This window comes from Staurois parvus, unplaced genomic scaffold (genome assembly GCF_062004578.1).
Source record: "Staurois parvus isolate SC_StPar_1 unplaced genomic scaffold, SC_StPar_1.0 ptg000055l, whole genome shotgun sequence".
Classification (NCBI taxonomy): Eukaryota; Metazoa; Chordata; class Amphibia; order Anura; family Ranidae; genus Staurois; species Staurois parvus.
This window is the reverse complement of record NW_028317851.1, coordinates 225,794-238,671: the sequence shown is the minus strand read 5'-3', so window position 1 is coordinate 238,671 and position 12,878 is coordinate 225,794. Positions and strand designations below refer to the sequence as shown.

General features: G+C 42.1%; 1 protein-coding gene across 1 annotated transcript in view; it reads right to left on the bottom strand.

Annotated features, from left to right (window-relative positions):
* The window catches only part of LOC149470023 (potassium/sodium hyperpolarization-activated cyclic nucleotide-gated channel 1-like), a gene marked incomplete at its 3' end in the record, with an annotated part of 261,363 nt that overhangs the window by 127,470 nt on the left and 121,015 nt on the right, over positions 1 to 12,878 (bottom strand). The window contains exon 2 of the mRNA XM_089668097.1: positions 6,957 to 7,380. Within this exon, the coding sequence (XP_089524223.1) occupies positions 6,957 to 7,380 (424 nt within the window). The remainder of the gene's footprint in view (positions 1 to 6,956; positions 7,381 to 12,878) is intronic.

Here is a 12,878-nt window from a genome sequence, read left to right as displayed (position 1 = left end):
TTAACCCAAATGTGTATCAAACAAAACTGTGGAACAAATACATCACACACAGAGCATTAGGCCCAGTAGCGGAACTACTAGGGTCACAAAGGTCGCACTTGAGATCGACCCTGGACTTCCGCCACTGTGGGGGGGTCCAAGACAGCCCTCTGTTGGCTTGGAATTGCCTGACTGCTGCTACTGCTTGGGCGGCAGGTGGTGGGTCTGGTGGTGGCAGTGCAGAAGCCCCGATTCCCGGCTAAGAATCTAGTGGCAGAGGCTGCTGGCCTGTCATGAGTGGAGGAGAATGCAATGTCAGAACTCCGATCCTGAGGCTGATGTTTGATGTGTAGACCAGACTCCTCCTTGCCCTTCACGTCAAAAACTGAAGACACCTGCTGCAGATGTGATGCCGACAAGGAGTTGCAGTAATTCAAAGGTAGAGGCAACATACACTACAAGCTGGAGCGGGTGAATTTCCAGGCTGTGGCAGGGAGAGGGCAAGCAGGATGGAAATAAGGTGACAGTGAAGTGGGTGGTGTGCTCTGCTCCTCATATCACCAACATAGCGGGGACAGCCTAATCTGCATGGCATGGATCAATGGCATCCATCACTCATCAGGGCTCTCTGCAGGGGGCACTCTGTAGGTACTTTGTGCCACCAGAGTGTCCCCTTGCATCCTCCTCCAGAGTACCCCCTTAGTGCTATGGTACCAAGGGGGCACTGTGGAGGAGGATGCAAGGGGGCACTGTGGAGGAGGATGCAAGGGGGCACTGTGGAGGAGGATGCAAGGGGGCACTGTGGAGGAGGATGCAAGGGGGCACTGTGGAGGAGGATGCAAGGGGGCACTCTGGAGGAGGATGCATGGGGGCTCTCTGTAGGAGGATGCAAGGGGGCTCTCTGTAGGAGGATTCAAGGGGGCACTCTATACATTATGCTGTACACAGACCTGACCAAAGTGTTCATTGTCTCAACAGTTTCTGGTTTTAATGAAGTTATTATTTAAAGTTCTGGTAGACAAAAATTTTGCCTTTAAATATTGTCAGTAAAAAAATGTGCTCCATTAGTACATTTTCATGCTTTGTCAGTAAAAAAAAAAATGTAATGGGGTTGGCAACACTGGATGGACTCCGGGATAAGTGGGAAGGGCCCAGGCATAGAGGGAGAGAGGGGTTTCAAGGGGGCCCTTTTATGGTTTCTTGCACTGGGGTCCTAAAGGTTCTAGTTACACCTCTGCTTAGGCCCATTCACACCTCTCCCTTGAGGCTTGTTAGGGTTAGGGACCCCTAATGCACATGCACTACAGCACACCACGAATGGTAACACACAACCTTGCATGGAGCACTGCATGTCTGTTATTTTAATCATTCTGGTAAATAATTAAAAATAAACATGGAAATAACTGACGAGCATCTGTAAAATTCCCAAGGGTGGAATCCCAGTTGCTAGAATCCCTTACATGTTTCATGTCAAAATGTAGAGCTAGACCTTTGAAATGGGGTTGTTTAAATAGTGAGTCCCCTAATAAAAGTTGGAGCACGTGCTTTGAAAGTTGGATTAAGTTTTGACCACATCAAAATTTAGGACTTGTAACCTGAAGCAAGGATAAGTATGCAGGCTTGATGCCCTACGCACTACTCAGTATTGGTATATTCTAAATGCCATTCTCCCTACTAGAGGAGTCACATGGCAGTCACAAAGTCAAAGACTGGCATATTATGAAGAGAAAGAGGAAGCACAAGTCTAGTGCAACTTTGAATACCTTTAAAATACTTGGTTATTGCACTCAAAAAAGCAAAAATGGATGGAGCATGTAGGGTTTGTACCTATTGCAAGTCTAGCTCTGTACTTCCATGGCCAGCAGGAGGCGATAGGATAGGCAGAAACATAGCCAATAAAAGATAGAGATGATTGGGAAAACATTCCAGAACAAAGCACATACCAAGATTCAGGCGGTACCTCTCACTTCAACATACACAGGGTGGCAAGCTTTGGGGAGAAAAACTCTCCTACTCCTCATATCACAGGCTTGGCTACTTGTACTTTCACACCAACAGTCATAATACGCATGATGCTGGAATCAGATTTTTCTGTCATCAATTATAACAAATGTGCAAGATTTATAATTGACCTCTTATTAACGTCGGTCTCAGGTTGAGGCTAGGACCAACAAATTAGAAGTCAATCTACATCTACTTCAGCCACCTGAGAATTGAAAGTACCGATTCTGCCAACTGGCTGAATGTGCAGAACACCTTTGCATATCTCAAATCCTTCAACATGATCCACTCCAGAAGGTTAAAAACTTTGATAATGAACTTCCATTAATGCTAGAGAGTTGACCTTTGAAAGAGTTAACAGGCAACGCTCTCAGAACAACAAAAACGTAGACCACTGTATGACCCTCTTATGTATGCAGAAGGAAAAAAGCTTTTTGTTTCAGGGACTGCTTTAAAGTGGACTTGGACTCAAAGTCCTCATGCACACGGGACATTTTATTAACACTTGTAACATTAGCTGTGTACAGTCACGTTAAAAACGTGAGTTTTTCAGCTTTTTTGTATTAGCGCTTAACTGCGTTTTTCCGTGTTTGCAGGTTTTTTTTTGGTCAAAAAAAGTTCAGCGTTAGAGTGTTTTTACTGCTAAAAAACGCCTCTAGAAACCCACTAGTCCTGGGGTTTTTTTCCAGCCAAAAAACGTTGATTACAGTCTATGTGTGCATGGACACATAGGATAACATGCTGGGGGGTTTACTGGCTATAGAAAAAAAAACCGTCAAAAGCCAAAAACAGCCGCTGTAAAAACATCAAGTGTGCATGAAGGCTCAAAAAGTAAAGATTTATTATCTGGTAGGAAACATCTGAAACTACTCTGTACCCTGAAAACAGGACCTATTGGTTTTAATTCCTCCTGAACAATGGCAGTTCAATAAACTTTCCTTGAGCATCATAGCTTGTTTTTAACTGCAATGTGAGATCATCTAAGGTACCGCAGCCTCTGACTGCTAGTCTCATGAGATTCAGAGTGAGATGTGGCAAGTCACTACTGTGCTGCTCAGGAATGTTTAATTCATATAGCCCGACACCCAGGACATGTACGTCTGGGTGCAGGACAGGTAGTTTTTGTTTTTTTTACCTTTAGCCCTGCTGCAGGCAAGTAGCCGGGCTCACCTGTCAGATGGAAGCATTTGGGTGGCATTTGGCCGCCCGATTGTTTCCACACAGCCCACTTTGGTGCCAGCCTCTGCCTGCTATGTCTCCCAGGCTCTGCTTGCCCATCTGCGGGTCCGTGAACAGTTCAGTGGGTGCGGGCAGGTATAGGGAAGGGAGGACAGCAGACACATTCACTTTCCTCCCCTTCTTGTCCTGACCGGAAGTGATGCGACGTCACTTCCGGGTTCCGGTTGACAGATTCTCAGCCATCGAGGCCAGGAAAGAATGTAATGCGGTACGATGTCCACTGCATTACATTAAATGTAGTACAGAGGAGACATGCAGGGGTCTTTTAGACCCTGCATGTCTCAAAAAAGAGAACCTGTCACCACAAATCCTCATGTGTGATAAAAAAAAAAAAATATATATATATATATATATATATATATATATATTTAAAAATTTTAAGTTACACCCAAGCATATAATCCCCCCCAAAAACATGTTTTCAAGGCCCCCCCACCGCCACATATGTACGCACATACAAACATAAAAGCATGGGGCACTTACGCATGAAAATGACAATTGCAATACACGTTACATATCGCCGAGCAGGCCAGAATTAGAGCAATAATTCTAACACCAGACCTCCTCCATAACACTATACTGATGGCCTATAAGGGGCTTTAAAAGCATCACCTATAGAAAATATAGGGTTACTAAAGTTTGTTGCCATTTCACGAGCATGTGCAAATTTAAGGTTTGACATGTTGGATATCAATTTACTCGATGCACTTGTCTTTTATATTTTAAAAAAAATTGGATAATTTATTGCTTTTTGTGCCCTAAAATTCACTTAAGTGTATTTTTTACTGACATTTGCATTTCCTAGGCCTTTGTGATATCATGTGACATAAAAAACTGAACCTACTGCCATTTTATTCTCTAGGGTCTCTTATTTCAGAAAATATATAATATTTCTGGGTTTTATGTAACCTTCAGGCCTTAAATGATTTTTTTAAAATGTGTGGCAAAAACAGCTCTGGCAGCGAAAGGGGATAATGCATAAGCCCGACACTCCCCTTCCTGACGAGCAGCCAACTGGTGCTCATTACACTGCAAGGTCTCTCCCCTCCCTGCTAGTCCCCGGGTGTGGTGCTGGAGAAAGTCAGGGAGGTGAGGAGATAAACGTTTAATATTTTTAACCTTGTGCTGTTTAAGTCACCATAAAGCCCTTTTTGTTTTTAAAAGTCCCAGACATTACTTAAAGCAGATTTAAATACGGTTTTGGATAAAAAAAAAAAAACACATTTTATCAGAACAATTAGATTGGCAAGAGGGACAAATAGATTGGGACACCAATTTAGTCCCTGGACAAGCAGTTTTTAAAAAAAGTTCCATACCCCTGACAGCTCATTGTTCTCCATGCTGGAGTAGAAGCTATTCATAAGTAAATGAAATGCAAGGATCTCTCTGCTTCATTCATTCTTTGGATCTGCTCCTTCCATCTTCTACTGCTTCTGGAATATTACTCCACCAATTATCAGGGGAAGAGCTCCAATGTGAAGAAGCACTCTACCAAGATGGCCATCTCCACACAGACACAGTGTGGAACAAGTCAGTAATAGGGGAACAATAAGCTATAGGCAGACTACGAGCAATATAGGTGACTATAACTTTGCCCTCTGCTTATCTTTTTAGAGCTCAGCTTTTACATTTCAGAACTTCTATCTGGCATTAGTGGAGGCTTCATAACGACCTTTTTTAGAACACCCTAAAACCCTTTACATTAAACTCTATCCATCCATCTACTTCAGTTTACTTAATGCACCAAAACTACAAGGGAACTTTGATGGAGGAAAAAAACAGTAAATGATGAGGCATGCTTCAACTCTCTGAATTCATGTAAACAATATTCATCACTGCAATCCACTCCCTTCTGTTTAGGTTTGGAGATGATCCCAATGTTAATTATTGCAGACACATCATTGTTAGCACAGTCCCCAAGTAACAACAGTAATGAGTGGTGCTATGTGACAAGGGAAGCACAAGAGAGTACTAATTGATAAGATACAGGAAATATCAGCATAATGAACTTTACAATGGAGCCTGGATTGCAGATGCCCTAAAATTGTTTTTTGTCACAGCCTCCAAGGTCCCAGGATAAAATGTCATTTGCTTTAAAGGAGAAAGCTTTCTTTTCAGTTAAAAACATGACTAAGACTAAAACTTGACTTGAAAGAAACTAATGACAGCGTATGCAAGAGTCTTAGCATTTGGATCTAAATTAAACCTTAAAAGACATCAAGAAAAATGTAGCAATGCAGATTATATTATCTCCACCACCCACCACACCCCTGAAAGGACTATAAAAATAGCAATTTTCTCAAAGTCACTATTTGTACAATCATAAATAAACCTTTTCCCCCACTCAAATGGCAATGCCCTGAATCTGCTAAGAGGCCATCTGGCTTTAGGGCATGGCATTATCAAATAGAGACAGGGAGCATGCACCATCTTGTTTTTCAGGAAGTGGAGGTGGTTGAAAAGACACTGAATGGGCAATGTGAAGGTGGACCAAGAAAGTCCCTCACACCAAGATAGAAATCACAGATCTGCCCTTCCTTGCCATCTTCCTCCCTCTGTAACTGAATGAGGCTTCCAAGTAGGGGAGTATGTAACCATCCAATCCCCAGACCTGAACACTAACATGCATGTGTGTAGGAGGGGAGCAGGGTAAAGGGAAAGCTGCACTCCTGGAGCAACAAATTGGTGAGGAAACATGGATCGGTGAGTATACGCTGGTTTGGGGGCTATCAGGAGACACTGTATTTTTACTCTGAATAGGAAGGTGGCAGGGTCTTTTTAATTGGTGCAATGCTTAGCTTTGGGACAATACTGTGAAAGACACAGAAGCAGACAACTTCCAAAGACTAATCATCTTCAGCTTCAAAAGCTGCCAAATCTCATTCCACATAATATTAAAGCAGAGTTCTGGCCCCCTCAAAAAAATTAAGGGCTAGTTCACACTAGATGCAGTCCAGTGTGTTTTTTTTCTGCATCAAAATTGCATGCACAGTGCCTTCCATGTATTCCAATGGCCCTAGTTCACACCAGTACAGTCAGTTTCAGTCAGTTGTTGTGAACTGTAAGCAAAAACAGAATTCATCCAGGACTGACTTCTTGTAGTGTGCGCTGGCCCTAAAAGTCAGCAGCTACTAATACTGTAGCTGCTGACGTTTAATAGTAGGCCACTTATCTGCCCATGCATCCAGTGTTGTCCTCACCCCAAGCTGATTCTTCAGTCAACTTGTGGGTGCTGGCGCCTCCATCTTGACTAAGGGAAATTGGCAATTTCCTACTGTGTATGCATGAAGCACTCTGTAAATGGGTTGCAGTCCCCTGGAACCTTGAAGTGTCTACCTAAGGGCTGGTGGAGTGCCAAACCTCTGGCCGAGTTTGCGCAGCAAACTCAGCCAGAAGTGAGAGCAGGTACCTGTCAAAATCAGGTACCTGCTTCTTCCCCCCCCCCCCCATAACGTGGCAGTGGAGGGGGGGGGCAGGAGCAGAAAAGCAGAGCTTCCACTTTTGGATGGAACTCTTCCGCTTTAATTTGAAAGCTGTAAAAGTATTTTATGACACAAAATACTGATATCTTTTGGTGTGTTCAAAATCCTGGGCATGCATGAGTTTCTACTAGTAAAATCTGGAAACGGAACATAGAAAGTCACTACGTTCAATTTTAGCTACCCAATGTTATTCCCCGATGAACAGATAAATCTGGAAACCCCCTTAAATAAAAACATATCTGATTGGCTCATTTACCTCTTCCCACTGGTGAATGTATCGGATTAACCTTGATAGTCGCAGCAGGCGCAGCAAACTGAGGATTTTTGTAAATCTCACAATACGGAGAGCTCTGGCAGTCTTATACACTTCCGAATCCATGCCTTTCTCGACAATGAGAAAGATATAATCCACTGGGATGGATGAGATGAAGTCAACAACAAACCAGCTCTTTAAATAATTCATCTTTATGACTTTTGGGTCTAGTATGATTTCGGAATTGTCTTCAATGACAATCCCAGTTCTAAAATTCATGAACAAGTCAAATAAAAAAACGGTGTCGGACGCCACGTTGAATATAATCCACGGTGTGGTCGTCTGCTCTGTGAAGAAGGTTATTCCAACCGGTATTATAACAAGGTTCCCCACCATCATAATGAGCATTATCAGGTCCCAGTAAAACCTGCAAAAAAATAAAAATAGCAAATAATTAGAAGGAAGAGCTCATATCATGTACTTCCTCATTTCATTTGCATGATAATAAGAAGAACAAGCAATGTATTCTGCATGAATGCAATATAATGAATCATTTTCACAAGCAATCAGAATCCCCCAGCTCATTCTTCAACATTTACCATGTCTTTGTGAATACAGAAAATTAGTGGATCTTGCTTCGGCTCGGTATCTCATTAAACTAAAGAGAAAATACTTTGATAATGATGTGTGCGTAGATTTTCTGCTCTTTATCTCTCTTCTGCAGCTTGAAGCCCCATGGCCCTCAAGCAAGAGATAATCCAAGAACTGTGTCCACACCAATCAACAATAAGGGCCCAACAACTCCACCTTTATGACTTCCAACCATGCCTCACAAGTTTCTGAGATAGAAAAGTGGAAAAACCTATAGCAAAAGTAAGTAGGTAAAGGGCATACCCCTGGCACATCCCTAGTTATGCAGTTCGTGAAGACCTCATATGCAAAAAGTAGTTGATTAAACCCACAAGTTCTTTTCTTCCCTAGTACTTTTACTTTATACTCTCTATTTAAAACAATGAATGCAATAATTTAAAGGTTGGGTGAAAGTGCAGTAAAACACTTTTGGTAGTTAAGTTTTTTTTTTTTTTTTTTTTTTTTTTTTAGAGGGACAGACAATTTGCTTCCAAAAGGCAGAATGTTTCTCTAAATGAGGGAAAGTCGCTTGAAATGAGTGACAGGTTGGAGTACGAGTCCAACACCTTCCACAGAATCCAGTAAACCCACCACCTATAACACCTACCCTGTACAGGTAGTATGTCCCTACATCCATCTTATATATTTATAGCTAAAAAGAATTGTATAAAAAAAGGTTTAAAAAAAAAAAAAAAATCACACTTACACACGCACTCTCTCCATCAGCATAAAAGAAATAGGTTGTCCTAGAAAGTTCTGTAGAATCATTCATCATGACATGTCTAAAGAAAAATTACAACTATTTTAACTCATTTTATGAAATGAAAGAGGATGACAATTTCAGGCACAAAGTATGTAGAGGCCACACCCCCGCCATGCTCAAAATTACACGATCCATGAAAAATCAACATTTAAAAAAATGATTGGTTAGACCTACATGTGCCTTTTGTGTGGAAGCAATGGTCACTCTGTGGAGTTTTGGAACATCTTCTACTAAGTTAGCACTGGAGTGCTCCAATCAAAAGTGAGCATGAGCTTTGTTGATTACAGTGTTTAGGACTGACCTAATGGGGGAGGTGGGAATTGGGGTCAGATCTCTGCAGAGAGACCCCAGCTTCCACACTGAGTGTCAGGCTTCTTCTCTTCAGAATGTAGGCAGAAGGCAACCTTCTCTACTCAAGATGTGGAAGGAAAACTTATAGGACTTTTGTTTTGATGTATTTAGTTGATTTAAACTTGAAAGTTCCCCTTGGCTTTAGAGTAAACCTGTGCCCAGATAACACGCACTAAAGTATTTACATATCCTGAGCAAGCAGTAAAAGTACAAGCCCTCAATGATGTCTATCTATACACATTATTAAGAAATGAGTGTTTAAAATTCACAACCCAGGCAATGGATTTTTATATAAGAATAGAATCTTGGCAGCATGCCATCCTTCCAATGCAAGCAATCAGCAGGAGTTTGTAAGCTGTTATAAACCAGCTCTTTTAGCCCCGGTCTACACTAGAACGTGGAGTGGGAAACCCGTGATCCAGGCGTTTCCTGCACCACATTCAAAATGCACTGCCCTACCGATCTGCAGTGGGCATCAGTGCAATGTTAAAGCAGAGCTCCACCCAAAAGGGGAAGTTCCACTTTAATGCTTTGTCCCCTGCTCCCCTTTAAGGATTGGCACCTGTGGGGAGCGGGTACCCGAATTTGACAGGTACCCGCTCCCACTTCCGCTGCAATCGCCTAGGCAATCGGAAGTGGAAAATGTCCTCCCTCCCCATAGTCTTTTGGGATGTGTGACAGGTATATAGAGAAAAAAGAGGGGAAGAACCGGGACTCTACTAGATATGGACTATAATGTAAATACCTATAAAAGGGGGTCAAGACTTAGGTTTATGTAAACCTGTATAGTGATCCCCACATTTGAAACGCCGACTCACATGGAAATAACAATGTGGTGTCCTCAGGGCCCAAAATCAACTGGAAGAAAAAGGAAAAAATGACGAAGGCCAGGTGCCTAGGTCTCGCAGGTCCAGATGTGCGACAGGTCCCAGAAGACTACGGGGCCATTCACAAAGCGCAGCACTTCTCGAGCATGCGCAGTGGGCACCCGGCTGTGAAGCCGCAAGCACCAGGGAAAGAAGATGGCCTGTGAAACCAGCTGTGGTGAGGACACCGCAGGACCGAGGGACAGGCTGTATTTTAAAAGTCAGCAGCTATAGTTTTTGTAGCTGCTGACTTTTTTTTTCATCTGGAACTCCGCTTTAATGACACAACAAATGCAGGTCGCAAATGCGGTGCACATTCCTGTGCAATTCATAGGTGATTCATAGTGTGAATCTAGGCTTAGTGCTGGTTAACCTCTTCCTGCCATCATAATGCATATGTGAAGCAGCAGGGAGGGTAAGCCGTAACGTCCAGCTGCCACATCTCCAAGGCTATGTGCCAAGACCGTGCTCACTGCAAACTACCAGCAGACTGACCAAGCTGTCATTGACAGCTCCTGGTCCCTGTTTGTCATGAGCAGCCAGTGGGATGGGCTCCTGATCATGAAACAGTGATCATGTCATCAGCAGCCACCTCTAACAGTAAAACTTACTTAAAGGGCTGCCAGGAAGCAGCACCAAATGACTAGAAATATGTAAACAGGTATAAAGTGTTACTAAACCCAGGACCCTGCATTCACTATTTTCGGTCTCATGAAAATGCAATTATTGTAGTAATATAAGCTGCAAAAATACCTTTTCTCATCAGCAGTAGATATGACTTCTATCAGTGTCCAGCTGAGCACTGGTTAAAGCTTGTAGGTAGAGTTTTCATTCTCCTTTGACTGTCCTATGAGGCTGCATAACCCCTGACCCTTTGTCTGGACAGTGCTGATTGGCCCTGTGCTGATCACATGCACTACAGACTGATTTTACTGTTGTGGGTTTAGTGACACGTTAATATCCATGGTTTGGGCACAGGTTCATTTTAAAGCAGTAGTAAACACCACTTGTTGACTTGTGCCTACAGGAAAACTTAGAATAAAGCTTACCTGTAAGTACAAGGAATATCAATATTCACTATATCTGCAGCCAGTGAAGTGACTGGCACATGTGCATTGAGCTCTGAAGGGATTGCATACTGAGCATGCGTCCCTTCAGAGTGCTGTGTCGAGATCGTGGCTCCTGTGCACATGTGCGGAAGTGACGTCATCACGGCTCGCCCTTTCAAACGGTCAGAGCCCACATACCCAGAAGGAAGACCAGGTGCAGATGGAAGCCTGGTCAGGGATGACAGCGTGCAGCTGTTAGAGGGTGTTTTTTTTTTTTTTTTTTTGCTTTTTTTAGGTAGACTTTACTACCATACTAGGGCTGAATAGCATGTGGCCATACAAATGTCCAAACTGTAAAAATGTCCTAGGCAAACATGGAATTTTCTAATACTCCTGTAAATACCATTTCAGGCTCCATGCACACTAGCATTTATAAGCTCCTAAAAGCTGTTAATAGCAATTTTTTCTGCTCCTAGAAGCTAATTAATGTTTTCCTATGTGTCCATACACAATACTTTAGGCTATTAGAGTCTTCTGAGCTTCAGCTTTTAGGAGCCGAAAAAATAATTGTTTTTGTAGAGTTATTGTAGAGTTTTTTCAGACAGAAAAAAAATGCTACATGCTTCAGGCATGATGGGACTTGTAGTTTCACAACAGCTGGAGGGCCACCAGTTTCACACCCCTTTTCTAGATGCTCCTAAATGCTCCTAAAACACTAACAGCTTTTTTATAGCTTTTTCTTTTTTTGTTCCTACATGTGCTGTAAAAACGCTCCTAAACGCTATTAAAGACTGCTATTACCAGCGCTTTTTATCCAGCATTTTTTGAGTTTAAAAAAACGTTAGTGTGCACGGAGCCTCAGTCAGAAGACGGTTCTCACCCATTTCTCTATAAAATATCCATAATTTTCATATTAAAGCAATATTCCTGTAACACAAAGCAGAGAACACAACCAAATTCAAGCATTTCTTAGTATGTAGGAGGTTGCAGACTAGAGCTGCTGATTGACGAGGTCATCTTGTAAAAAATGTATTTTCAATTGCATAACCGTGACAGTGCCAGTAATTAAAATGCTTTCAAGAAAATATAGAGTGGTAATTATCATTGGTACACAAGTCTTCTCTGCGAGTTTAAAGTGATTTTAGTTGCCTCTGAAACATTTGATTGCGTCTATAATCCTACTTAGCATGCGTCAGGTGCTGCAGGATGCACACTTCAAATGCAATACATTATGCTGAGAGTGAGAGTGGGGACAGTTTTCTGAATGCACTTTCAGACAGATGTTAATTTTAAACAACAGCAGGTTACATCTGCAAGAGAGTAGTAGTAGATTGGTTTTTGGCTTCTGAAAATTGCTATTTGTTTTTGGTGCAAGAGCTTTGGTGCAAAAGGTTTTCCAAGACAAATATTTAGCACAGACAACCTTTTTCATGCTATGTATGCTTCAAGCCAAAAAAGAAAAAAAAAGGAAATACAACGAATTTATCACAGCCAAAAAAGTAATTCCTAAACTTAAAGTGTTACTAAACCCAGGACCCTGCATTCACTATATCTGGTCTCCCCGGACCCTGCATTCACTATATCTGGTCTCCCACAGTACACAGAGCATGGAAATACAATTAATTATTTTAGTAAATATAAACTGCTAAATAGCTTTTTTTTTTTAATCCAGACTAGTTTTATTGAAATATAACAGCAAATACAGATAAAGTACTACAATGTATAAGTAAGGTATACATCAAGGGTATTTGCATTAAAACCAGTGGTCAGAACAATACAGTGTACATCCTTCTTTTGATAACAGATCAGGTCTCTATAAATATCTTTTCTCACGAGCTGTATATAGTGGTCTTGTGACTTCTTTCAGTGTCCAGGCGAGCACTGGTTAAAGCTTGTAGAAGGAGATTTCTTTCTGCTCTAGGAGGATGCAGAACCCCTGACCTCTGTCTGGGCAGTGTTGATTGGCCCTGTGCTGATCACATTGCACTCTCCCAAGAAAAACCAAACCTATTTGGCAATACACACCAAACTGAGCATGTGCAGTATCCACATGATATGGCTTATTAGGAGATAAGAGGGGGGCAGTGGAAAAAGGGGAGGATCAGAGAAGCCAGGATCAGCCTTTTTACACAATGCAGGTTCCATAGTGAGTATATCAGGCATGCTTTACTGCATATACAGACTGATTTTACGGTTGTGGGTTTAGTAACACTTTAACGCTAACTCTAAACCTGAGCAAACTGTTGGCGCTATATAAATCCTGTAT